At 44.5% G+C, this 27,490-nt stretch overlaps 1 protein-coding gene across 1 annotated transcript in view; it reads right to left on the bottom strand.

Moving 5' to 3' along the window:
• Positions 1-952: 952 nt before the first annotated feature.
• LOC117968931 (anthrax toxin receptor 1-like) overlaps positions 953-27,490 on the bottom strand; it is a 34,310-nt gene continuing 7,772 nt past the window's right edge. The window contains exons 8-18 of the mRNA XM_034916788.2: positions 27,208-27,288; positions 26,281-26,341; positions 24,295-24,393; positions 21,795-21,864; positions 20,868-20,946; positions 18,362-18,457; positions 15,675-15,716; positions 13,337-13,432; positions 12,324-12,491; positions 11,077-11,157; positions 953-3,848 (exon numbers count right to left, since the gene is read on the bottom strand). Coding sequence (XP_034772679.2) covers positions 3,444-3,848; positions 11,077-11,157; positions 12,324-12,491; positions 13,337-13,432; positions 15,675-15,716; positions 18,362-18,457; positions 20,868-20,946; positions 21,795-21,864; positions 24,295-24,393; positions 26,281-26,341; positions 27,208-27,288 — 1,278 coding nt within the window. The 3' untranslated portion in view covers positions 953-3,443. The remainder of the gene's footprint in view (positions 3,849-11,076; positions 11,158-12,323; positions 12,492-13,336; positions 13,433-15,674; positions 15,717-18,361; positions 18,458-20,867; positions 20,947-21,794; positions 21,865-24,294; positions 24,394-26,280; positions 26,342-27,207; positions 27,289-27,490) is intronic.

Raw genomic sequence — 27,490 nt, 5'->3', positions numbered from 1 at the left:
ACAATTTCAAAATAAGAGCCGGATAATGTCTGTGGGGTCTTTTTTTCTCAAATCAGTGTTTTATTTTTATATATAATGTTTTTGTGGTTTGGTATCTCTCCTCCCTCTCTCTGCCTGTTTTTCATGGTCCTGCCAAAACACATGTCAAAACAAACGTGCTTCGGTTTAGGCGTTAGAGATTTATCTCGTTCTCTTTTCTTTAGTGGCGTAAACGCAGTGGATACAGGGTTTTTAATGCAGGGTTATACGGTCGTGCAGAACTTTTAAGCACCCTAAAAATGCTGAAATCTTGTTAAAAGACACTTGATTTAACCTGAGGTGGTCTGGCGATCTTGAAACTCGTTCTCTGCTTTGCAGTGTGAATGCACACCCCAGTGCAATGTGCTCACAACGCCACGTCCAGAAAAGTACGTTAAAATAATTTTTAAAAATTGAAAAGACCTCGCTCAGGGTGTCTCCCTACCTGCCTGCTTATGTGTGTCTGTCAGGCTGTCTGTCTGTCTGCCTGCCTGAGACATGCGTGTGAAGACACCATTATTAAAGTATGGATCCAGGTTTACGGGGGCAGTTTAGGATTGTGGTTTGTTTTTTTAAAACCCTGCATTTACAGTGCATTCTGGGACTTGTAGTACTATCTTTTTAACCCTTAAAGGTAGAAAGGACTTATGTGTCCCACAAATAAAATGATGTTAACTGTCTGATTTTTGCAATGAGGGGCACTGGGTTTAAATGTACTGACAGGTTGGATCTGGTCAAAGAATCTGCCCCCAACTGTCACAGCAAACCTGAAGCCACATGGTTTTCACTCTAAAACAACAGCTTGATTGCAAAGGGTCCCAACTGCACCACGGCTGCCTGGTCCGATTCAAACTGGCCCAGCCCGTACTAACAGGACCAGAACCCATCTCTCTCTTAATCCAGGGGCTGTGTTAACCAAGCGTTCGTCTCTACAGTCAGATATCCGTACATTTATTAACCAACAAAAACAAACACAAAGAAAGAAAGAGAGAACAAAACATTTGAAACAAGCACAGCTTGATACAATATAAACATGCCATGAAATATCACTGGCTTTTACAATATGCAATAATTTACTACACCGGAGACACAGAGGAGCCCCACCTTCTAACTGGACTATCCTCGACACACTGGAATGCTTCCATCCGGTACATGGTAAACATGCAGTATAAAATATATACATCGTGAACCCAACAGGTTATATCTTTTTTGCTTTGTATTTTTTAACCCCATTGGGAGTTTTCTTTTGCGGGCGTGACGTTGCTACAGCACGCCCCCCTCAATCGCCCCCCTCAATCCGTGCAGTTACACATCTACTCTTTAAAAACCACTCCAGAGCTCACGGTGGTGCAGCCTTTTCAAAGTTAAGTTAGTAAGTTATCCTCACTAATTTCTATAGTGTTCTTGAAGAAGCTCTACGGCTGTTGCCCGAGCTCGCATCACATGCCAACGCATTCCCTTTGTAGATCTACAGCCCGCAGTGAACCAGTTCTGAGCGATCCATGCTTGCTCTTGCTTCTTGTCTGTCCCTGAACACAACGGCTTTGCTGCCAGCTTGTCTTCCGACTGCCTTTTGCTTTGCAGAGCTCTGACCATGCTTACCCTTGCGTTCAGGCTGTGCCACTGAATTGCTCTTGCTATTTCTCTTTCCATATTTGGGCAATAAGGCGACCCTAGCTCCTTGTTGCTCCTCTAACCTCTAAACTACAAACCCGTTCCTGTCGATTTGACTAGTTTCAAGAAGCACTCACCTTCAATACCTCCAGGAAACATGCATATAGGTATACTGTGACACAGCCAAAAAAACAGTATTAGCACAGCCACTAAACCCTTTCCCCTTCATAAAGCTGCCTAATTCTTCTCAACTTTTTCAATTTATTTTCGTGTTACGCACTCACCACTTACATACACCAGGTAATAGTACATTAAGGAAAAATGCATTGCTCTCTGTTCAGAATCTCTTCACCTGCTTTTCCTCCTAATACAGCCAGAACAAGCAATCTTAAAATCTGTCGCCAGCGGTTTTCACAAAAACTCTCTTTTGTTCCCCAGCTCATTACTGACATGCTGTATTTCCAGTCCCCAGCCTGGGCTGGTTAGCCCTGCCTCTGCCCTTAACCCTCTCTCTATATTCAACTGGAGCTCATGCCATCCCAATTACAGGTAGATCGTGCCCTTAGCGGACAAACACCCCCAGGGAGCTTTGCAAACCTAACACAGCTCTACGGGGCCAATGAAACAAAAGCCTGATTGAAAATCTGAAAAGCTAACCGGTCTCTGAATTACAGGAGACAGAGAACTGCGTGATGAACAGGACTACAGCCCTTCAATAGAGACCTAGGGACAGCCTTGCAGGCCTTTTCGTAGTTCTGCGCAGGATTCCAAAGGGGATTCCAGAACACTGTTTCCTTAATCAAAAATCTGAAGCGTTGAGCCTCCTCTGGGGTAAAAACAAGTTTCTAGCAGACCTCGCAATAGCTTCAGCTCATTATCCACCACAAGCAATGACACAATCATCCAAACAAGCGAGGATCCTCTTACTATAGCCAATACCTTGTATAGAACCCAGTTTGTAAGCTAACCAGCTACATCGACCAGGCCCCCGTATGATAAAGGCTTCCAGTCAACCCCTGAACTCAAGGGATCCTTAGAAGGGACTAGGAGGCATCGTGACCAAGCATTAATGCCCTCATGAAGTAATCTGGTCATGTGTGTATATAGTACCAATGCGGCTGTACCATTTCTTTGCCCAAATGAGAGCAATGCTGCTAAGCACAGGCTAGACTTGAATGCTGCCAAGATGTGAGGTTAAAACAAATACATGAAAAGATCTATATTCTTACACTGACAAAAAATCAAAACTGAAGTATAAGTGATTGTTCGCTTCATGCAGTCCCAGAGTTTGATATCCGAATGGGAACAGAAAGCCGCGGTGAGACGCGATGACGGCAGCTCTCGCCGATGGTAAAAGAGATTTGCAAGCAGCCCCCTCTCCGGTGCAGTGTCGGCGCTCCCTGGTGGTTGGATACAGGCGGTGCAGCTGTCGGTTGGCATGAGGAGGGAGGGAGCAACGTCAATGCTGGGTAAGGCAGCGGGGCCGACATGATTTCCACTTTTCCTTCGTGCAAAAGCCACCATGTTGACTGTTCAACAGAATTCGAACTTTTGGTTAAAAAAAAAAAAGATATATAAAAAATGATAAAATGAAAAAAAAAAATCTATACAAAATAGACACAAAAACTAAGATGGAAGAACGTCAGCCGTAAAAGATTATAGTATTAAACGTCTATATGGAGCCCAAAAGGTGATCAATAGTGGTTTGATATTGGGATAATATTACTTCCTGTGAATGCAGTATTTCCTAGTCTGCATGCCACTGAGGAAGTGATGCTGCGTCCTGCTCTCTTGAAGTCCTTCCGGGTCACCTAGAGTGAGGGTCGGGGAGGAGGGCGGTCCGGGGGTGGGGCTCTACAGGGAGGCGGAGCCACAGGGGGAGGGGGCAGAGCAGTGGTTGGTGCTTGAGGAGGAGCCTGTGGAGGTGGGGGCAATGCATAGGGAGGAGTCTGAGGGGGAGGGGGAAGGGGAGGAGCAGGGGGAGGTGGCAGGGAAGCGAGAGGGGCGGGAGGTGGGGTAGGAGGGAGGGTGGAGGTGGGGGAAGGCGGAGGGGAGGCGGAGGGGCTGTGAGGGGGGGGAGGGAGCATGCCCTGGGGGGGAGGGGGGGTGTAGAAGGGGGGCGTGTAGATGGGGGGCGTGTAGATGGGGGTGCTGTGGTTGTAGATGGGGTATCTGGGAGGCGGGTTGTTGACTCTGGTAAAGTTGATACATCGTCCCTGGAACGAACAGACAGGAAGGAAAGGTTACTGTCGGACACTGTTGAGTAACACTGTGGATATTCAGAGACAACAGCCAGGTCTTGTGACTTCATTCTTATCTAGCTTAGACATATTTTCTTCAAAGCCTGAGGCTTGTTTTGATATGTTATTATTATGCAACATTTCTTATTTTTCATGCGTCTTGTTACTCACTCAATGAGACATTCTTGTCTTGTAACACCCATGCTTCCAGAAACATCTACTATAAACTATAAACCCAACCCTGACATTAAAACCACAGTTTTACCATCAAGCCTTTAGCTTAAAGTCACTCTCAGATTGCAATACTGCGACAACAAGCCCTGTCTATAAGCAAGGGTGTCCAATCCCAGTCCGGGAGGGTCATTCCAGTCCAGGTTTAATGAGATAATGCACTACTTCAGGGTTCAGGGTCTAGATGGAGCTTTCATTGGTTCAATTAAACAAGAACAGGGTTGGAACAAAGACCAAGAGTGGAATTGGTCTGCTTTGGCCACCCTATCTGTTTTGAACAGTGTAAATCCGAATCAATCCCTGAACTACAGACTGAACCGTCTACAGCACAGTTAGTGAGAGTGAGGCCCAGACAGCAGTGTTTATGTATTACGAAGCCCCTCTTGGGATTGTCTGTGCTGGGGTAAATCAAGGACATCGCACTGGCAGCTGAGCCTCTGGCTGTGCGCACCCAAACTATCCATCATCCCGTCAGTGATTTCTATTACAATATAAACAGCCGGGGCAAGTTCGCTGCACCAGCGATGAGAGGAGAAACCGGGCTGTCAGCTTCTCAAGGAAAATTCACATCTTCCCCACTTGATACTCAGTCCTTTCAAGACCAGCCTATTTTTCTTTTCTTTTCCACCATCACCATGATACGTCAATGTTTGTGGAAGACCCCCTCCCTCCCTCCCTCCCTCCCTCCCTCCCTCTCTCCCTCCCTCCCTCTTCCACCAACACAAACACTACAGCTATGGCACAAAGTTTGGCATCACCTAGAATTTTAGGATTGTGACATCATTTAAAAAAAAATTATTAACATAATTTAGATCTTTTATTTACCATCATGTAATCAAAGAAACTACTAAATGATATCTCAAGTGTCTGCCGGAAGCCATCATAGCAGTACAGTATTTCACGTTAGATTTCGAAATATCACATTTGTCCATTTTTCGTGAAGCATATGGGAAAACTACAAAGCGGCGTGGAATTCAATATGTTAACGTAACGTTATTCAGCAGGTTTCGTTCGACTTGATGAAGCACAATCAGTTCATTCTATAGGAGGATGTAAAACCTTGGGCCAGAGCTGTGTAAACAGTAGACCAGGGGTGTTTTAATCCCAGTCCAGTGGGCTGTTCCACTCCAGGTTTAACAGATAAAATGACATCATTAACTGTTTCAGGGATTCAATTAAACAATTTAGAGCAGGGTTGGAACAAAGACCAGGAGTGGAAGAGACCGCTTTGGCCAGCCCTGCTGTAGACTCTCGCTAACCAGTTGGAACTGGACCAGATTGAGGATTTGTACTGATCATGAACTGTATCATACAGAGATACTGGTCTAAGCTTCTCTTTATGTTACTGATGGTTACATTTCATAAAAATACAGAGACAATTGGCTGCAATTGCTTTACACCATTTAATAAAATTGTGGTATTGAAGTTTGCTTTCTACAGCCACTATCACATTAAAAATAAAACGTTCAAATGGACGGAACGTATGTCATTGAATTTTTGTAAGGTTCTTTTCGTATGTCTAAATACAGCGCTGTTTGTGTGTTTAATAGTTCTGAATGGAACTTTGAAAAAGCACAGCCAGACCGATGGAGAATGGGAAAGGCAGAGAGAGAGACACACACAGAGAGGGAGTGTGAGGCTCCCTCAGCACATTCCTGTGGGTCTGTGGTCCCCCTCGCCAGTGTCCCTGCTGGAGGGTTACAAGAGCCCTCCACTCATTGTTGGTCATTACTGTGGATCACGTCTGCTGCAGATCTCTCTAATTAGCCTGCGTTTGAACCTCAACATCCTGCACACACACACACACAGAACGACCCCACAGAGAGAGGGAGAGAGTCACAAACAAACTGAAACACAGACACTAGCTGGCTAAAAAAAACCCAAAAAACAAAAACGTCATCTACTGCAGCATTTAAGAACATTAGAAAAAGTGAAAAGTTCAGAACCATCAATGCTTGGCCGGTTCCTAGTAGCCAGTTGATCTCAGAACTTCGTCCAGTTGGTCCTTAAAGGATCACAGAGATTTCAGTATCAGCGTGGCTTGATAGCCCATTCCATACCCTCACCACTCTCTGTGTAAAATATAAGTGTCTTTACCCTCTGGGAAAAGTCTGTGCAGTGCTTAGAATACTGGTTAAGTGGTTAACACCTTGTTTTGTTCAAAGCATTATAATCTTATTTTAGCGTTGCATAGAGCTCTCTTTTCACAAGGGTGGTGGTCTTACATGCTATTAAAAAAAGTCTTTGCCACCAAGAGTCATCGTAATCCAGCGTCTAACAAACAAGCAACACAAGAAACGATTCGTTGATTCCTCACCTGCAGCGCTGGCTTTGAAATGATCTGCGTAAGATCTTCAATCGGAGAGGAGCTTAAGAATTAAATGGCAAAGACACTTCGGGTAGAACGTTTCGAGTTGAATTTATGGCGTTTCTTTTAGCATTTCTAAATGTAGCACTGTCGAATGTTTCATTGTCGTGGAGGATCTTCAGCAGAGGAAAAGGCGGACCAGTTAAGGCCAGTAAGGAAATGGATTTTCCAGTCTTAGTTGGCGCTGCACAGTCTCAGTTTCAGCCACGTTTCCATTAGCACCATTCCACACACGTGCAGTACAACGCATGGTCATCACACGCTGAAGCCTTGATTTCGCCATGTGTTGATCGCGCATCATGTAGGCAGTGAGGATGGGGTATAAAACTCAATCTCATTTCATTCCTACATTCAACTGGGCCTGCCCGTCAGTTCCACCTCGCTTACTCACAAACAACAACAGTTTACTTGGTGCAACTTGAGTGCAGCAACTGTAACATTTCTAATTGCCCCAAAGGGGGGCATTTACTGGAAAGATCTTTCTTTCTGCAAACTAATTTGTAGCACTTCCTGCTGTCCCTGGCATAAACCATGTAGTAACGGAAATGGTGCCAGATCATAAACACTGTCTCAGCACTTTACTAACAGCACTGAGTCTGAGAACTAGCAGCTCTGAGGTAGCCTGTACTCATTATCACATTTAGAGCAGAGTGTGTTTAGACTAGTGCTCATTAATAAGGTGCAGGGTGATGACAGCGCTGGAGAGCTGAGAGTGGAGTGTTTAGACTAGGGCTCATTATTAGACTAGGACTGAGAAACAGAACTTTTCACTTCGGCAATATGGGATCTTTATTTTGGCAGCTGGGAGATTTCCAGATTATTATTATTATTATTATTATTATTATTTTTTTTTTAAAAGGAAGCTGCTGTGATCTTTTCAGAGTGTTCTCGGATCGGAAGGGAGTTTTATTGAAACGCCGGATCTGCCAACGGAAACAGGACCCCGAAGAGTGACCACAGAACCAGAACCAGGACAGACACGTTCCGCCAAATTCACACGACTGCCCTCCGAAAGAGGACGCGAGACACAGCACTGCTTAATATCATTTACACAGCTTGAAGAGCAGCTTGGCAGGGAAATCAGATTCGTTTTGTGTGTCTCTCTCTTTTTTTTTGTGTGTGTTTCGTTCGTTGCACCCTTTATAGGACTCAGAAGTTTGAAGCACCTGCTTGGTTTGGTTCCTGTAGAGCTCTCAGAATTCTGCCTGTGCCAGCCTCCATCTGGTACAGCAGGGTGCAACCATTAACCTGCTCCCCCCTGCAACGCTCTGCCCCGAGTGTATGGCTCCGCAAGAAATACCGCATTCATCAAAAATTAACTATACCATTATTTTGGATTTTGCTTAAGACTTATCATACCCTCCTGGCCCCTATAGACGTCGCTGATTGTGTTTGCTCTATAATCCGATAGTACCTTCAGTCTTATTCCCTGGTGGGGATGGCCCTCTGTACGTGCGTGCTCTGTTTTTGTATATGGGGTGTCAGTGTGTGTGGTGGAGACTCTGGATGCGTGCGATTAGCACATCAAAGCCTCTGTCTGATCAAAGGGCTCTTTCTCCATCCCCAGAGTGAGACACAAGCCTGAGATTCACGCATGTGAACTCAGTTACACGGTTCATCAAGTGATCTGTGCCTCTTCAGCCCTGCAGAACTCTGGGAGTGCATTTATCTGCTCTTTATTGAGCTGTCTAACCCAGGAAATGCCTGTTTTACAGGAGTGTTAAGAGGCAGTATTAAGGAGGCCTTTGTAGTTAAAATCATCGCGTCAGACACTGGAAAAAAAAAAACGTTCTTATCAAGAAGTCTGTTTCTTTTCAAAAGAGGGATACGGTACAGAATCATTTTAAGAGGTCCGTTGTGTCACTAGCTGCATCACAGTTTGAAATGTGACTGCAATGTGTTTAATGTCCAGCAGGGGGCTAAGAGTGTGTTTAAACTTCACTGCTTATGAGCCTTCCCTGGAGCGATCACAAGCTCGGGTTCATGTTTAAAAATGTTATATATATATATATATAAAACTAAAAGGACAAAAGTTTTGTCTAAAAGTCTTTCTCAAAGTCTTCCATTTTTGGCAACTGTATTCTTTCAATGAACATTTAAAAAAAAAAAAAAACACTAATGTTATTTCCTTTTTTTTTTTTTTTTTTTTTTCAAACAAATACATATTTTACAAGCCAATGCACCCTGACAGAAAGCAGTGTTGTGTGCAGCTTTAATGTTTCACTGGCACTCATCCCACATGAAAAGAGTTCCTGGAACAGCCACCCTGCCCCTAAGCCCTCCCCTCGTACTGTACACAAGCTTGTTAAACTTCAACAGATACAGGAATCCAGCGCAGGATCCACTTCATGTGGGCAGCGCCTAATTACCTGCTTCTCTGAAACTATTCACAGCTGCTCAGCACTGGCAGAACCAAGGAAGCAGCACTAATAACACAAAGACAACCAGTGGGGCTGGAAACCATTACTGCTGTGCTTTGAAACCCTCACTGTTTAAAAAAAAAAAGACACAATGTTTACAAGGTCAGAATATTGCCTCTTATTCACTGTCTGTCTGCCTCTCTCTGTGCCAGTCTGCCAATCTGTCTGTCTTCCTGCCTGCCTATCTGTCTGTCTGTCTGTCTCCCTCTGTCACACTGCATGGTCACCTGCCTTGAATTTTCACAAATCTTCTCTAAACTTGTGTTGAACTCCTTTCAGATTGCATGTGGGTGTTAGCGTATAAGCTGTTGATTTTCTACACATTTTTAACCTGTATCTGTAGCCCGCGGTTACAGGGGGTATTCTGTATGCATGTGAAGTAGATGCTTTAGTTTTTATGATTCTAATTTTGTGATTTGATATCGATAACTTTGTTGAAAGTTTTGAACAGTGTTTTCACTTTCGAGCTAGTTAAAAGGGGTAATCTTCATTCGATTTTATTTTCAGGAAACTGATCAATGGTTTCAATAATCAATAATAATCAATCATGCAAGGCAACCAAGGTGTATAATAATAATAATAATAATAATAATAATAATAATAATATGTTTGTTTTTATATAGCGCCTTTCATAGTGGACCACCATCACAAAGCGCTTTACAGAGGTAGGCTGTGAACTGTGCATTATATGCAGAGTCACTTACAATAGGACACTGATTTAACATCTCATCCGCAGGATGGAGCACAAGGAGGTTAAGTGACTTGCTCAGGGTCACACGCAGTGAGTCAGTCAGTGGCAGGGGTGGGATTTGAACCGGTGACCTTCTGGTTACAAGCCCTTGACTAACCACTGAACCACACTGCCTCCTTAAAGTAAAAAATTATCTGTATATTGGGGAAAGCCCATGCAATCGCAACGCATTGGAAAAGTGTGATTAATTTTTCCCATCCGATATATAAGAAATGCACTCACAATGATCAAACACCCGAACGGTGAAGTCATCGGCATATTTGTACTGATGACTTCAGTCACTCCAGTGGGGTGGTAACAGTACACTGAACAGCATGTGTTCGAATGATCTCGTGCAGGCTTCGAATCATTACTGAGAAGGGAGCTGTGGGCATTCAAAAATCTAACATTTAAAACAAGTGCAAGCCTATGAAAGTCAGCCCTACCCTGCGCTCCCTATGCATGGTTTCCTTCCCCTGTACTGTGCTTTATAGTGCTTGCCTATGCTTTACTACACCTTTACTAGCTTTCTGTGGCGTCAACCATTATCCAAACTGCTTGAAGCACAGAAAGAGGCAGTGCATCCATACATTTGAACAGCAATGCCTGTGACCCTGTAAGCTGCATTTCTTACGGTATACCGTGCATTGAAACCGTTTGCAAAAAAATGCATTTTGGTTTTGCAACGTAGGATTAGAGCCCCCATCCACCCCCCTTCTCTGAATCGGCAACTGTCAACAGGACCCCCTCCCCAAGACCCCTCCGTTATGAATCCCCATTGAAGTCTGGTACTGTACTTGAGGAAGGCAGCTGGCTCCCTAATAAGACCCCCGTACCCAGAGGAGGGCTCTGTGAATGCCTGCAGGGAAGCAGAGCACTCTGGTCCTCAGGAAGCTTGCCTTCACACCACAGCTCGACCGTGAGCCTCAGCAGGCTTTATTAGAACCAGCTGTGAGCCGGGGCCAGCCTTCAGACTGCAGAGCAAAAAATCTCCCCCCGCCCAGCTCACAGTGTCATTTCCCGTCGCGCCTAAGGAAAGCGGGGTAAGGCTGTACCATTTTCCTCGAAAGGGGGTGTGCACCGGCAAACTGATGACAAGGCACAATCCTATCCAGATTTCTGCTGCTACGAAGCTCACGCTAACATTGTTCTGTAGTTGCCTGGGAGACGAGAATTTTTTCTCTAAGGGGAAATAAATTATTAAAATAATCAAGGTTTCCGCTTTGAAGTTGTTGTTTTTTTTTTTTGGTTCAAGCCAAACTGGCAGGAGCAGCATACTGTAGAATCTCTTTAAAAAAAAAAAAAAAAAAAGTGAACCTTTTATTTTCTCCAGATTAGTTACAGTAGGTTTCACTTCGGTAGTGTTTTTCATTTTTGATTCAGAAATGGGCTGCGTTAATAAAGCTAGGGCTGGAGGGTGGGTAGGAATTTTACAAGGATTTTGTAAAATTTTACCTTGTCTCCTGGCAGCGGTCTCATCACTGACACCCGGTCATATCCTTTCCTTAGGAGCGACCACAGTGCATCCAGCTTCCCCTGAAACAAAGAGAAAAACACTTCAGCCTCCGGACCACAGGGGGCGCTCCCTGAAACACGCCAGCTTATCATGCTCACACAGCGAAAACAGATAACACAATCACATTGAATGAGGAGGCATGGTCTTGAAACTAAAGTAGAAATGTGGTAAACAGCCTAAGGGCTCTCTCCAGGGTTCATGTAATGTGATCAATTGCCTATCTCTGTTAGTTAACGTTCAAAATGCAATGTGGGTTATGGTAACTCACGTTCAGAATAGAATAACAAAGCAGTATGTTCCACGTTTCCCTTCATTTTTTAAACCGTCCACACACGTCTCCCCCAAAAACACCCTGGTCACATGACCCTCTGCATTTCTGAGGTTAGCGTACTGGATATTTCCAAAGCACGTGTGCGGATGAGCACCAGTATTATTTAAAAAAAAAAGAATGAGCTGGGAGTGTTTTTGAAGAGAAATCAAAGTCTTATTAAAAACCGCTAACTCTGCAGCTTCGAGTTTCTGAGGTCAGGACGATTCAGGACTGGTTTCTATTAAATCCCCACACAGATGATTTTTTTTATTTTATTTTTTTTATTTCTGACAATAGCTTAACTCCCCGTTAGCCCAGACAAGTCATGTGCCGAAGGAAAACTTTAGACAGTGTTGGGTGTTCAATACATTAAACAATTTCTTTATTTTTTTACAGTGTAGGATGCATTCCAAGTTGCACAAGTCCTCTGTGGTTCTGTTTTTGTAGCACAAAAGATGTTTTAGAGAAAAATCAATCCATAACTATTCAACACAAATTTAGAAATGCTCAAAGAAACGTAATAAATTCCATGACGGATGTTTTTTTGTTTATTTGTTTTTTTTCGACTGAGAAAATAGTCAAAACAAGTTGATTTGAATTTATTCAGGTTTCTTGTAGTATTGCATGGAAACTGGAAGCAGAAGTCGATAGTGGTTTTAGACGGGTTGCAATTTGCCTCCAACCCTGCTGAACCTCTTGTGAACCCCAAGCTCAGAGCTTCTCTGCCTCTCCAGACTGTGGTTCTGCTGGGATCCTGCTGCATTACCCTTACCGCAAACCACAACAAAAGCTACAGCTATGAGGAACTGCATTTTTTCTAATGCATCCTTCAGAATTCCCTGGCTGGGGTGTAACAGACCCCGCTCAGTTCTGTACCTTAATTGGCGAGTACCACTTCCGGGGCCCGGCTGGTTTGTACATGCTGTTGTTGAGGGAGCGTGACGGTGGGAGATCAAACTCCTGTTCTGGTAACTTCACCCGCGCGTTCTTGGCTTTCTCCAGCTTAGCTCCTTCCTCGGTGGAGCCCCTCTCCCCCCAGCGCACCTGGAAACAAAACCGTCCCGGTTACACAGTAGACACACGGTGCTTCTAACTGGGGAATAATCAATTACCGCAGGAGGGCAGAAACGCAGAGGGACCGTACAAATATTTATTATTATTTCTTTATTTAGCAGACGCCTTTATCCAAGGTGACTTCCAGAGACTAGGGTGTGTGAACTATGCATCAGCTGCAGAGTCACTTACAACTACGTCTCACCCGAAAGATGGAGCACAAGGAGGTTAAGTGACTTGCTCAGGGTCACACAATGAGTCAGTGGCTGAGGTGGGATTTGAACCGGGGACCTTCTGGTTACAAGTACTTTTCTTTAACCACTGGACCACACAGCCTCCAAATACGCCCTAACACATTGATGACTTCAGTTAACCACGAAACACCACTGTGTGTTTTCTGTTCAGACCGTTTACACAAGATGCTAGATTTTTTTTTATATATAAAAAAGATTTATTTCTGTTTTTACAAATAAAACTTTAAAAATATATATTATTATTATTTATTTCTGAGCAGACACCCTTATCCAGGGCAACTTACAATTGTTATAAGATATCACATTATTTTTACATACAATTGCCCACTTATACAGTTGGGTTTTTACTGGAGCAATCTAGGTAAAGTATCTTGCTCAAGGGTACAGCAGCAGTGTCCCCCACCTGGGATTGAACCCACGACCCTCCGGTCAAGAGTCCAGAGCCCTAACCACTACTCCACATTGCTGAATATATATGTTCACGCTGTTTTAGAAACGTCATTAAGAGGATTAGCTAAAAACATTATCAAGCACTCATTTCAACAACTATCAAAGAAGCTCCTGCCCACTGTCCCACCTCACCTCCATTCTCTTGATGCCCCCCACTCCACGACCCCCATAGTACGAAGCATCCACCGTCGGCCATTTCTTCTTGGGCACCCCATCCTCCTCCTCATCCTGAAACGAGGAGAACCCGCAGTGAATACAGTTACTTGTCTGTGGTTTAGAGTTCACTACTTTCCAGGCAGGTTTTAGTTTTTATTTTTTTAAGAGATTAAAAAAAAAAACTGAAGAAACTAAAACAGTGAGGAAAAAAAAAAAGGCTTTATTGGGCTTAAAACTGGGTTTAAAAACATCTGTCCAAATAAAAATACACACACACAATCCGCTTTGATTGACAGGAGTGTCTTAGCAGCAACAAAATGTAAAATTCAAAGCTGAAAAGGGGCGGGGGGATGTAAATATCAAAGCAAAAATGTAAAAAGCCTAAATGAAAATGTAAAAAAAAGCAATTGGGAAAAGTTTAAATAAATAAATGTCGAAGTAAATGAATGCATAAATAAATACACACAATTAATTAATAGACATGTATTTATTTATTTATTTATTTATTTCGTTATTTATTTATTCTTTTCATATTGGCATCAAATATCCTCCATATGTAAATACAAAGTTGCCAAACCGGAAATAAACAACTTTTTTTTTTCTTCTGGGAAAAACAAAACAAAACATTGGGCGAATGACTATTTGAATAAAAAAAAGGTGCGATAGCCGAGACCAGCCAGAGACATCACCACTGAGACCAGAAACAAATTACTCGCAGATTTTGGACAAAGGAAGAGAAAACTAAACCGTGCATTTTTTTTATTTTTTTTTTTACAGAGCAAAGCATGTCATTCTCTGGTTGTTTCGTGAGGAGGCTGGGTGCAGGGTTACCTCGTTTTTCCATTCCGATGCAAAGCTCCAAGGCACTGCTGTTTGTGTTGGATAGAGGAAGTGAGGGAACCCAATAACCCTGCCCCTCATTGAGTTTCAAAACTGCAATTACTACATGCTTTTCTCCAGCGCTTTCAGCTCTGGCAGGAACCACCCTGTACAGTTTTGCTTTACTTTGCAAGGGCTGCTTAAAGATGATAAACCTAAGTCTTCGTTTTGCATTATGTGAACCCAAGCCTCAATTCTAACCATAGCTCAGCTATTATTACAGATGTCTTGATGTTGCCTGTAAAGCAAACATTTAATTCAGGAAACAAAGTGTACCTTTTTAATAAATGTAGGATGCAAGATTGTGGTTGTATTATCCAATTGACTAAATTGATTACAGTAATTGATCTCCCATGACTATTTGAAAGATGTATATCTGTACAGGTATTCATTCTTTCAAGGCTTGTTATTATATACCTTGTGCAATCACACCGCAGCTCAGGACCTGTGGTTGTAGGAATCTAAACAGAAGAACAGCAAGTCACGCTTCGCCTGGATCTTCGGAAAATACAAGTTTAATTTTGAACCGAATGCTCACTGGAATACCAGAGAGGAAGTCATGGAGCGATTGGGCATAAAAAAACAAAAAACAGGAGGCCTTTGTTTTTCAGCTCAGTGTTTAACAATTTGTCAAAAAAACAAACCACCAGCGATGATGTGATTAAGCAACCGCTGTTTATTTTTGCCAAGTGTAAAAGAGTCCGTCATCCCCTCTAATGGCACTGCTGAAGAGATCCAGCTGTAACGGGGAGGGAAGAGGTTGTGTAGCTTCACTCGACCTGGGCTCTTTGCTGTCTGGATGTCTGGCCGCTGTCTCTGAGCAGAGCTACTGACTGTCAAGCGTTTTGGTCTCTGGTGGAAAATTCTTAATGCTGTGGCATTTCCTGTTTTCAGGATCAGACTAGAAGAGAATGAGAGCGAAAGAGAGGAGGAGGGAGATAGAGGGAGAGAAAGAAGGGGAAAGACAGAGGTGGAGGTAGAGGGGGTGAGGGTGATGTGGGGGGGGGGTAGGGTGAGAGAGACGGAGACAGAGGAGGGGTAAAAGAGGGAGTCGAAAGTAAGTGTGGACGGAGAACACGAGGAGAGTGGGGGGGGAAATAAAAGTGAAACAGTGACAGTATTTCATCTCTCATGTTGTGTCGCTGCCTCCTTTCTCTAAGAAAGAGCTTATGTTATTAGGCGTTGTTCCTCACTATCTTGTAAAGCACTTTGTGATGGTGGTCCACTATGAAAGGAGCTATATAAAATAAATACTGATTGATTGATTGATTGATTGATTGATTGATTGAGTGTTCTATAGAGGCACAAGGTTGAAACAAGCTCCTGGATTGCAGTGGATCCACAAGAGATTATCTGTGATCTTGGGTTTCCTGCAGGTAATATATTTACAGGTATTCTTCACACTCACACACACAGTCTCTCCCACGTGGCTTACCTCACTGTCGTCTGAAGGAGGGGGTGGCGGCTCCTTTATAACCTGCGGAAAACCAAAAGCACATGGTCTGATCAGCTCAGGAGTGCAACCTACATGACTTTGATTAACTTAGAACTTATAACCCCAATAATTCATTCAATATGATCCCATAAACCTGCTCTGAACTGAAGGAAAACATACGACCCAATGAATGCTTTGGATCCATAATGCTGAAGTAAATTGCAACAACTTGTGGGAAATATTCATCCCATGTGTCTCCATGCCTCAAGCCTGCCCTGGACTGGAGGGAGCACCTTTTCTCTTAGGGGGTGAGGGAGAGAGCAGTTCAGTCTCCATGCCTCAAGCCTGCCCTGGACTGGAGGGAGCACCCTTTCTTTTAGGGGGTGAGGGAGGGAGCAGTTCAGTCTCCATGCCTCAAGCCTGCCCTGGACTGGAGGGAGCCCCCTTTCTTTTAGGGGGTGAGGGAGGGAGCAGTTCAGTCTCACTTGACTGTTTTGTGGATTAATTACACTGACTTCCACTGGTGGCTGAGTTTGGAATGAACCCAACCCCTGCTGGCCAGATTGGGAAACTCATTCTACATGAGCTTTGCTGCTTGTCCCAAACTCCATGGACATTTCATCATTTTGATGGTTTGCTTCCTCTTGCATCTCATTTTGTATTGTTTTTCAGCATTCCATCTTCAACTTAGAGCCAAGTGAGGCAGCGGGTAGCCTTCATGCTGAACTGTCGCTCTGTGAACTTCTCCCCTCCCCCTGCTGAGGCTGACATCATTGTTTTCCTTCTTGGAAAGTCAATGCGTTCGCCTGCCTGTCTCCCTGCTTGTCTGTCTCCCTGCTTGCCTGCCTGTCTCCCTGCTCACCTGCCTGTCTCCCTGCTTGCCTGTCTCCCAGCTCGCCTGCCTGTCTCCCAGCTCGCTTGCCTGTCTCCCTGCTCGCCTGCTTGCCTGCCTGTCTCCCTGCTTGCCTGCCTGTCTCTCTGCTTCCCTGCCTGTTGCTCTGATTCCCTGCCTGTCTCCCTGCTTACCTGCCTGTCTCCCTGCTTACCTGCCTGTCTCCCTGCTTACCTGCCTGTCTCCCTGCTTGCCTGCCTGTCTCCCTGCTTGCCTGCCTGTCTCCCTGCTTGCCTGCCTGTCTCCCTGCTCATCTGTCTGTCTCCCTGCTCATCTGTCTGTCTCCCTGCTCATCTGTCTGTCTCCCTGCCCTCACATGCGGACACGGTCTGCCACGTGCGGTTGTGTAACATGGGTCTCGTGGGGGATTCAGAATATCCCCCCTTTTTCTCTCCTCCCATTTTTGGACCGGCGAGCTTTTTGCAGCTCGGATTCCAGTTTTTCCAGCAGGGCTGTTTGCGAGTTGGGAGGAGAGAAAGTTATCCATTGCTGGAATGTTTTTTTTTTCAACCAGATGTCTTTCTCGGTCTCTCTTTAAGTGTCAAGCTTTAGTTTGGTTTTTTTACACCCCATCAGCCTTTATTGACCCTTTACAGAAAATGCTAAGATAACAAAATATCTGTGTGTGTGTGCGTGTGCGTGTGCGTGTGCATGTGTGCGTGTGTGCAAGTGTGCGTGTGTGTGCGAGTGTGTGTCTGGCTGCGGTCCAGCTCTGGTCACAGTTACCTCATGCATGTTATGATGATGATGACATGGTTTATTTTACTAACCCCTCCTGCAGCTCCCCTGACTTTGGAGGGATTGATGCTGGGGGGGCAGTAATCCAGCTCTGGCTGTGCTCCAGAGCTCCAGCGCGGGGAGACTGTGCAGAATATCGTGTCAGTAAGTGGGCTGGTTGTTGTGCACAGCTTTTTGCATCGTTGTAGATGGGATTTCAGGAGACCAGTGCGATCAGGCGTTCTGATTTTATTATCTTTTTTTTTTTTCCCAAGTTTCACAATGAGAACAGGGAGAAAATGGGGTAAATTTGGGTTCTGTTTTTCCCACATTAAATGCAAGCTTAAAATAAGAACTGTATGCATGGCAAGGATACAAAGGTAAGGGGGAATGCCAGGGATTCTGCTTGAATGAGGCAACGTATGCATGGACGAAACAAGGAATTTGCAAGATTTGAATGGTTTCACCTCTTAAGTCCTGACCCGATTGGACTGGCAAAGCTGTGCTGGCCAGGTTGGTGCTAAAGTCCTGATACACTTGTATCTCATTTCCATGCTCCCCTCAACCCGTGCTGAACCCCTGCTGCCCCTGATACTGCGTTCCCATGTTCATTTATCTGACCTGCGTTGGCTGCCAATCCGAGCTGCCCCTGATTTTTTCGGACCCTTCCCCAAAGCGGGATGGGTGGAAGTACGTCACAACACTGACCAATCAAGCAACGAGGGGGCGTAAACATGGACTCCACACCCGGGGTGAGCAGGCTTCTCTGTGCTTTAACATTCTCCTGTCGTTTTTTTTTTGTAACAAAAGACTCCAAAGAATTGTCAGAAGCAAAGGCAGTAGCGTCCATTCTGTTTTTCTAAACAAATGAATGCGAACTCAGCCGCAAGGCTTGCTGGGAAAGAACCGCCAACATCCATCAAGCTTGATGGAAAAAAGGAGTCTTTTCACTCGACTCGGGTCGACTGTCGATGGGGGTTCAGGAGGAATGCGGGAGATCAGCTGGGACTGGTGCTCAGTCTGTGGCTCATGGAAACGATGCGTTAAAAAAAAAATCGACAAGGAATTGAATACTTACCACAGTGCAGCAGAGAGGCCAGAACCACCAGATCAGAGCCAGGGCCAGCAGGAGGAGGAGAATGAGCAGGGCGATGGCCAGGATCGTCCCGTCAGACTGGGGGAGAGAGACGGAGAGGCAGGGAGGGAGGCAGTCCCAGGGTTAGACTGGAGGAAAACTGCTATTACTGCATTGCAAATCCATGTAATGCATTGGCATCTCAGCCCCTTGAATTGAATGGAAAGGCAAGGGCTGGACGCGAACCGCACACAAACGTCTTGCTATTCAACTAAAGAGCAAGCTCTGTAGTAGAGAAGTAAATACAGGTCTATTGCTGCTGTCAGTATTATTAACTCATCAGCTGCTTGGAAGAAATCCATTGCACTGCACTGGGTTTAATAATTCAATACAGTCTAGTATAGAGACCTCAGTGCTGTACTGGGGATCTGAGAGCCAGCTAATTCAGTACAGTCTAGTATAGAGAACTCAGTGCTGCACTGGGGATCTGAGAGCCAGCTAATTCAATACAGTCTAGTATAGAGAACTCAGTGCTGTACTGGGGATCTGAGAGCCAGCTAATTCAATACAGTCTAGTATAGAGAACTCAGTGCTGTACTGGGGATCTGAGAGCCAGCTAATTTAATACAGTCTAGTATAGAGAACTCAGTGCTGTACTGGGGATCTGAGAGCCAGCTAATTCAAAACAGTCTAGTATAGAGAACTCAGTGCTGCGCTGGGGATCTGAGAGCCAGCTAATTCAATACAGTCTAGTATAGAGAACTCAGTGCTGTACTGGGGATCTGAGAGCCAGCTAATTCAATACAGTCTAGTATAGAGAACTCAGTGCTGCACTGGGGATCTGAGAGCCAGCTAATTTAATACAGTCTAGTATAGAGAACTCAGTGCTGTACTGGGGATCTGAGAGCCAGCTAATTCAAAACAGTCTAGTATAGAGAACTCAGTGCTGCGCTGGGGATCTGAGAGCCAGCTAATTCAATACAGTCTAGTATAGAGAACTCAGTGCTGTACTGGGGATCTGAGAGCCAGCTAATTCAATACAGTCTCGGGCAGAGAACTCAGTGCTGTACGGGAGATCTGAGAGCCAGCTAACTCAATACAGTCTAGTGTAGAGAACTCAGTGCTGTACTGTGGATCTGAGAGCCAGCTAATTCAATACAGTCTAGTATAGAGAACTCAGTGCTGTACTGGAGATCTGAGAGCCAGCTAATTCAATACAGTCTAGTATAGAGAACTCAGTGCTGTACTGGGGATCTGAGAGCCAGCTAATTCAATACAGTCTAGTATAGAGAACTCAGTGCTGTACTGGGGATCTGAGCCATAACATTCAGTAGAGAGAAGTAACAGCTCTGGGGATCTGAGTTCCTGCAAAATAGTTAGACAGCACCAGTAAGTTAAAAATTGCAGCACCCACACAAAGTTAAACTAAATAATAATAATAAAAGAAATGCTTGCTGAGGAAAGGAAATGGAGCAAGACGCCCATCTATTTAATATCAGTTTTATGGAAGAGCTGCCTCTGCCTGTTGAAGCTAGGGCTGCATTCCTTGGAAGCGTGTCTGCAATTTAGAATCTGGAGCACGAAGGGGGGGGGGGGGGGCTGTACAATTAAAAGGAAAACTGGGTCAAACAGCTGTGTGCATTGCACTAAATAAGCACAGAAAACACAATGCAAACAGCATGGTTTAATCTCAAGAGGTCCAGTAAATCCTGGTTCAATCACTGCAATAGATACATTTAAGAAAGAAGATGTACCACAAATGGCATTGTATGCAAGCATGGGAGAAGCTGGGTGAGCTGCTGAAATTACCTGGCAAACTTGCCCCGGGGGAAAATTTTACAAAATGCAGCTGCACTGCACTCTCGCTCTCTGTTTGGATGATTGTTTGTGGAATACTTGTGGCCACAGTTCCCTCATTTGAAGATGTGTTTCCACAAAGCGTGACGTGTTCCTGAAGCCATGTGTGCTGGGCGCTACATGACTTGTTTTTTGGGGTGTAAGGGAGGGGGGGTGGGGCTTCCAAGAACCGAGCTGAATCCTTCCTCAGCACAATAACAGGACAGCTTTGCTCCACTTTCTACCACTTGCTTTTTTATCCCTTAAAGCCAGATCCGCTGCTTCTTAATTGGGAAAAGACAACTTGTTGCTACCAAGCATCTCCAATAAGGATGGCCATCGTTATGCTGCTTTGCCAGAACTTGTTTAAAATTATATACAAGTAATGGGACCATGTTCCTTGCTGTGCCCCATTGAGAGAGAATGAGATAGCCTGGCACCTCAGTACTTGCACAGCACACAGTATATCCTGGTGAAACCATGCATACAAATGCAATGAAAAAGCATCATAAATCATATTGCTGTATAAGCATTGGAAAAACACAAGCTGCAGCTATCACGGTTCAGATCAACTTTTATATAAAGAAGCTCTGAGACTTTAAATTGATATGAAAGCAATGTTGCTTGTTGTCTCCCAGGGAGAGGGAGAGAGCCTGGCTGATTCAGTACTTACGCATCGCACAGTGGTGATGGTCACTGAGCTGGAAATGAAGCTCAAGCCCTCGTTCATGCTGACCTGCAGCGAAGCCTCCCTGGGAACAGAGAGGGAGAGATTCAGACAGTTCATCCACTCGGGTGCAGTTCTCTCACTGTTCCCAGCGCAGTGTTCTTTTCAAAAATGCATTTATTTATTTTATTTTTATTTTTTATTTCGTGTGCCCAATTATGTTACCCCCCCACCTCCCACCATTTGTCTCCCCCAATTTAAAATGTCCAATCATTTTTTCCCCCATCACAGTAATTCCCCACACAGCTCAGGAGAACTGAGGGTTCAGAGGGTTCAGCATCTGCCCGAGCTCACTGGGCCCATGGCCAGCAGGGTTCGCTGTACTGCGCTCCTCTGACTGCATGACTTCCCCTGCACACCACGCTGCTGTGCTTTCACCAGGTGAGCCACGCCACATAAATGTATTTTGAATCACCGTGCTTTTGTCATCGACCCAGAACTCTAAACGTTTGAATCACAGCAGGTCCTGTAAAAACAGATCCGTTGATATCAGCGTTTCGTCAGTTTTGTTTTCTGTTGATTTAATGACTTGTTTCAAAGTGTGCGTTGGCCAAAGAACCAATTATAACTGGGTATCTCTGAACCTGAATCTATATTTAACCCCTGAAGGTACACAAGGAACTGAGCGCTTGTTCAAACGGTTTCTTCTTAAAATACATTTTGAGAGCGACTCAAGTATCACGAGGAAGAAACTGACCATTTGGATGACCAGATCCAACCAGTCACTACATTTTTTTTCGTGCACCTCATTGCAACGTTAAGAAAGAAAGTTAGCACCATTGCCCCTTGTTCCTTTTAAAGGATTAAAAAGGCATTTCGACCTTTTCCCAGGTGTAGTGAAGTATTGAGGGGGGCAGGGTTAGGGTTACTTACGTCCCTACTTCTTCAAGGATGGGGGCAGGGCAGAGCAGGTAGGTGTTCTCCACAACCAGGGGCTTCTCCACTGCAGAGAGAGAGAGACACGAATATAGAGGAGTAAACAGTAACCTGCCCCCCTGCACCACACTGCCCCTAGTGGATGTACAAAATACCACATGTTCGATGTCGTATTTCATCACAGGGCCGCAGCAAGGGCCGCAGCACACCCCCCAAGGAGGAGGAAATGCCACTAACATGAAAACCTACAGCGTGAGAGTCAATGAGGATAAGCATTGGGAGTCAATAAGGTCTCTTTCATAGCCCTGGCACGGCTGGCATGATAAATGAATCAGTACACACGTCCTAGAAAATTATTATTATTATTATTATTATTTATTTCTTAGCAGACGCCCTTATCCAGGGCGACTTACAATCGTAAGAAAATCATCATTTGATGGGCTTGCCTACAGCTCTTTTCTGCAAACGTCCCGTCCCCATTGGAACCATTTGGAAGCAGCTGCACTTATAATTTCATAGCGTCGATCTCACACTCAGAATGTCAATGACGAAGAACTGTGACCGCTTAAACCACAACAGGTTCTGCAGAAACAGATCCGTTAGTATCTGGGTTTCGACTGGTTTTTATTTCGATTCCAGTTGAGAGCGTGCTTTCTCGTGCACTCTTTGTATGATAGACCCCCCTCCGACACAGCAAAGAGCGCGCGAGAATGAAATACACTCTCAGCTTGATTAGAGGCAGCCACCGAACATACAAATAGAAACATACAAGTCATGTTACCTCAGCCAAGTTCCAAGTACCAAACTGCACAGGAAGGAACTGTAGGCATTGAATGAGCACATATTGTGGTCTAAAAACAGCATTCAATTATACTTGATTGAATCTTCCCATCAGCATCCAACAGCAGTAGTTTGCTGCCCAATGTATTATTAGGAGAGATGTAGTGTAGATTGCTACGAGTGGTGTTTGGCACAGCCAGGCAAATATCTCAGAACAGTAGCCTGGTCCATGTGGACACAGATCTCACTCATTTCCTAACCACAGCGCTTAACCCACTCAGTCCTTGCGAAGCCAGCAGAGGGGGCAGTTTCTCACAGTGTTATATATAACAGAGCTATCGCTGTGAACCAAGTGCGAATCCTGATTCTGCATCAACAGTGCCAGTTGTCTGGTTAGAAAGAAAGAAAGAAAGAAAGAAAGAAAGAAAGAACATGACCTCTCTCTAAGTATTTCCGGTACACCATAGTGTAACTATTAACTTGCCTGCCCTGCAACACACTGTCTGTATTTATTTGGCCAACTATGCTCCACATGGCGCGCCTTTACCAGATGCGCCACCATAAGTGGTATTTCTTACCGATTTCATACATCCACAGGAGGCAGGAAGTGTTGCAGGAGGGCAGGTTTGTGGTGACACTCGGGTGTACCTGATGTACTTAGAAAGAATCCATGTTTCTGAGAGCTCCATTGAGAACACAGGGTGCTTTAAACTTCTGAATTGTAAAAAATAAGCCAGGGTAAAGCAGGACTGTATTATTAGTTCCAGAAGGGCTGTCTCTCTGCGGAGTCTCAAGTCTGTTTACCCTGGCTCACTCCGCATATACAAAAAAAATCAATTCTCTTAAGTAAAATACCATCTTCTGGGAAAGGGGGACGTGATGAGGGCTATGGATTTCAGTCCACGAGGCAGCGCAACAAAATGTAACAAATGGTAGCTCGGGTATTCTTCCCATTCCTGTTAGGTATCCTTCACCAGGACAACATGCTGTTGTGTCAACATTAATGGAAACTGCACAGAGATTGACAGGAAACGCTCAGATTAAGGGTTATAGAAAATAAACCAGGCTGTTTATCATTGCAGCTCACTGTCTCCAATCTGTCGAAATCCACTTGGAACACAGTCAGGTGATTGCAACACTGGACCCTGTAGGCAAGGTTTTAACTTTTTAAAAGCTGACTTCAAATTCGAAGTCGGAGGGGGGCTTTAAAGTCCTGAGTTTTAAAAAAGTTCCACAATTTGATGACGGAAAGATGAATCTAAACAAGAAAGGTAGAAGGAGGTCCCTGATTGGCTCCCCTGGCAGAAGCACAGCCGTGTGGTGTGCAAGGTGAGTAATACAGTCAGGGGAGCATCCTGGCTGTGTGAAGTCGTCAGTCTTGGCTGGGGATTTTCGGATGGAGCGTTGCATTGGATCTGGTGCTCCCACGGGTTAGGGGGCAACAAAACCAGCAGGGGTTGTTTCTCCTCATCACGCTACAGCGGACCCTGCCGGCCAGGCGTCTGGTGAGCTCGGGCGGACTCCTGCAGGGCTGGCCTTTCTCCTCCAGAGGGCGGTACCTCGCTGACACCCGCTCTCGAGCTCCTGGGTGTAGGAGAGGAAGCTGGCTCGGTCGTGGGATCGGAGGACGCCCGCTGAACCTTCAGTCCTTCTGAGCTGTGCTGCGGTGAAGGGAAAAAAATAATGTGGTGCTTTTAAACTTTCTCAAGCCACTTACTGAGCGTGACGCTGTCGTTGATTCGGAAGCTGCACAGGACCTTCTCGACGTTGCGCGCGTGGAGGAAACCGTTCCCGTGTACCACCACCTGAAAGGATTCTGCGCAGAGAGGAGTGGGAGGAGGGGTTAGAACCAGCTTACTCCATAGCAGGGGGCTCCGGGGTTCAAACACACTACAGAAATCACTGCAAACCCCACACTTTGACCTGGCTTCCTTTATCTCAGGGTCTAGAGCCCTACCGTTCAGCACTTGGCTCATTGAGCTCCCATTTCAGGTTTTTATTGGGCTCGACAAGACTTTTAAAACATTGTGGTCTTTATAAAGGCTTCTAGTTGAAATGTTTTCAATTGACTTTCTGAAGTTTATTTTGGTATGTTTAAATTCAGCAGTGTTGAGTGTTTTCTGGGTGATATATCTACGGGTTGGAAAGACTGCAATAGGTCTTGGGTAGAAGCAAGTTGTAAAGAACTGGCATCTCAGCCCATTGACTTGAATGGGAAGGCAAAGGCTGGAGGCTGGAACCATGCGGCTCAAAGACAAACGCCTTCCCATTCAACTAAAGAGCAAGCTCTGCAGTGGAGAGGCCTTACTCTGATGTCAGTGTTATGAACTCATCTGCCACTAGGGGGAGATCCGTTACACGGTGCAGCAAAATTGAAAACACACAAACTACCGAGGTGAGTGTAGTAGCTGCATTTGTTGCATAAGAACTCTAGAGAAAATGATCGCTTTTGAATGTGACAACGCTTTTTTTCCCCTGCTTTAATAAATATTCTGTGAAATATCTTGAATACCTATTTTTAGACAGTTACGTGCCATGAAATAAGCTATTGTGAAAAAAAATATAATAATACAGCCCTGCTCATACATGATACAGAATATATTTAATATTAATAGATCTGTAATACTGTGATGGGGTGAAACCCATGACATGTAAAGAGCACTTATTTTTGTGATTTATTTGAAGTTTTCATTCACTCCCATATTCTACAGTAGAAACGCACATCATTATTCTAACAGCTTTATTTCTTGTCTACATTTTTTATAGTGTTAGTTTATTTGTTGTTAAATGTGTGTATTAACTGAGCCCAGGAAAGGGTTAAGATTGAGCCTTGATTTAAATACCATTCCCATGTGAGAATGTGGATGGAATGCAGAAAACTGGGCTTTGATTGGCCGTCCAGTTAGCTGAATTAATCATTCAATGAGGCAGGTGTGTATAAAAGACATCAAAAGAGCTGTAAGTTCAGTGTTGTATAGGCTTATGACGGAGGGCCAGTGGGTTGCAAAACATAAAACGGGTTAGTTTTTGTTAAATAAATGTGGCTGATAGCATCGCTATTTCAACAGATGCCTGATTTCCTGCCTTTTTGCACGATCGCTTTCGCCTGACACTCACAACTTCAGTATCGGCCTCTTTTTTCAAACAACACACTTAATAGCCCTGAAATACTCCTATATCCCTGGCATCACTATTTGCTGATAGAAAACATATTGATTTAAGTGCTGCCTGTTTTATTTTACTGCAAAAAAAAGAGAGAGATAAATAAATGCATTTGCTTTTCCATTTGCATTGCAGTCGGGTGCCAAACCAAGCATTGAATGTAAACCTTTAGGTTAAAGTGGGGAAGCTGCTGAGATCACAAAGTGCTTGAACACGTGCAAACCCTGGACATGGATGGGGAGGGGGATCTGGATTCGTGTATTTTAGATTTGTCGAACTGGACGCTGTATATTTTTGGTTGAATCTGTAATACCGCGTTTTGATCACTCTATTTTAAGGGCCCCTCCTTTTCCGTTTATTAACAATAACAAACACATTAACAAATGTTAATACTGTATATATTAACCTGTTTATACACTAATACAAAGGGCATAGTAAAATACAACTTGATCTGCTAAACATTACCATAGTAAAAGGGTCCTATTTTCAAAGCATTTACTTTTTGTGAGATTAAATGCCCTGTTAATTTGACAAAACTCACCTCCTGCACAGATACTGGAGGGTTCTACAGCCAGGATCTCAATACATGACTTCTTCAGGATCTGAGGGGCAGCGAGAGGGAGAGGGAGAGAAGAGAGAGGGAGGGGAGAGAGGGGGAGGGGAGAGAGAGGGAAAGCGGAGGAGAGACACAGGCAGAGAGAGAGAGAGAGAGAGAGGTAGTCATAATATTGTTGTCATACCATTTGTTACAAAACCAAAAGTACTAGAATTGAAAAAGCAGCAACTGGATTTCTGTGCCTTTTTCTGTAATTCTTGAGATCTAAAAAATAATATCATTTTTGCAGCATTGCAGTAACAAAATGTAGCTATTTGCAAATTATGTCAATTTTCTAAATGCTTCTGAAGGATTATCCACGTGTTTCTGCAGTGTTACACAGCCTTGGTGGCACGTTACGAATGCAACACAGAAACTCAAATAAACAACGAACACCAAACTCACACACAATCCAATAAAACACACTTCACTGAAACAGTCAAGGTGCTTGACCACGACCTCTCAGACCCTGTCCGCGGATCACCGAGGTCGTACGCAATGGCTATCAATCTCCCTTCAGTGTAACTCGAACCTCTGTCCATTAAGCGATGGCACGTGCCGCTAGGTCAAAGGGATGTTTGGGAATTCAGGAAGATGTCTGCCCCCGGCTCCAGGAGGGGAGGCTCTTAATCGAGCCCAGATGGGTTCCCAAAGCGCTGGGAGCAAAGATGTAGCCAGGCAGCGCTGTCCAAACACACAATTTCATACTCTAAACAATGGAGCTAATTTGGCTGACCGATGCATTTTTTTCTTTCCGCAGCACCGAGTTAGAAACTTTGTCCAAACCGGAGAGCAGATGAAGCTTTTGTCATGGTTTAGTTCCATCTGTCCTACACTTTGATCCATCGCAGGTATCAGTGGGAGCTTACTCACCGAGTCAATGACGCCCTGAAGAGCTTCAAATCCATCATTCACCGGAAACACATGGTCCTTACTGTCTGCGATCTTAGCCAGCTGGGGAGATGCAATAGATTCAAGTCAGCTGTGGGCTTATACATGTACAGTTACATAAGCTTTACCATGCATGCCTATGCTTTACTGCATTTTGCAATAGTACTGTAAGAATCCTTGGCTATGCATTCATAACACACTGTTTTTAAAGTCTTTCGAGAGCCAGTTCTGGAGTCGTTGTGCAGTAATCAGGTTTGCATTTAGT

Source organism: Acipenser ruthenus, chromosome 37 (genome assembly GCF_902713425.1).
Source record: "Acipenser ruthenus chromosome 37, fAciRut3.2 maternal haplotype, whole genome shotgun sequence".
NCBI lineage: Eukaryota > Metazoa > Chordata > Actinopteri > Acipenseriformes > Acipenseridae > Acipenser > Acipenser ruthenus.
The sequence above is the reverse complement of the archived record's forward strand: the minus strand, read 5'-3'. Positions and strand labels throughout refer to the sequence as shown.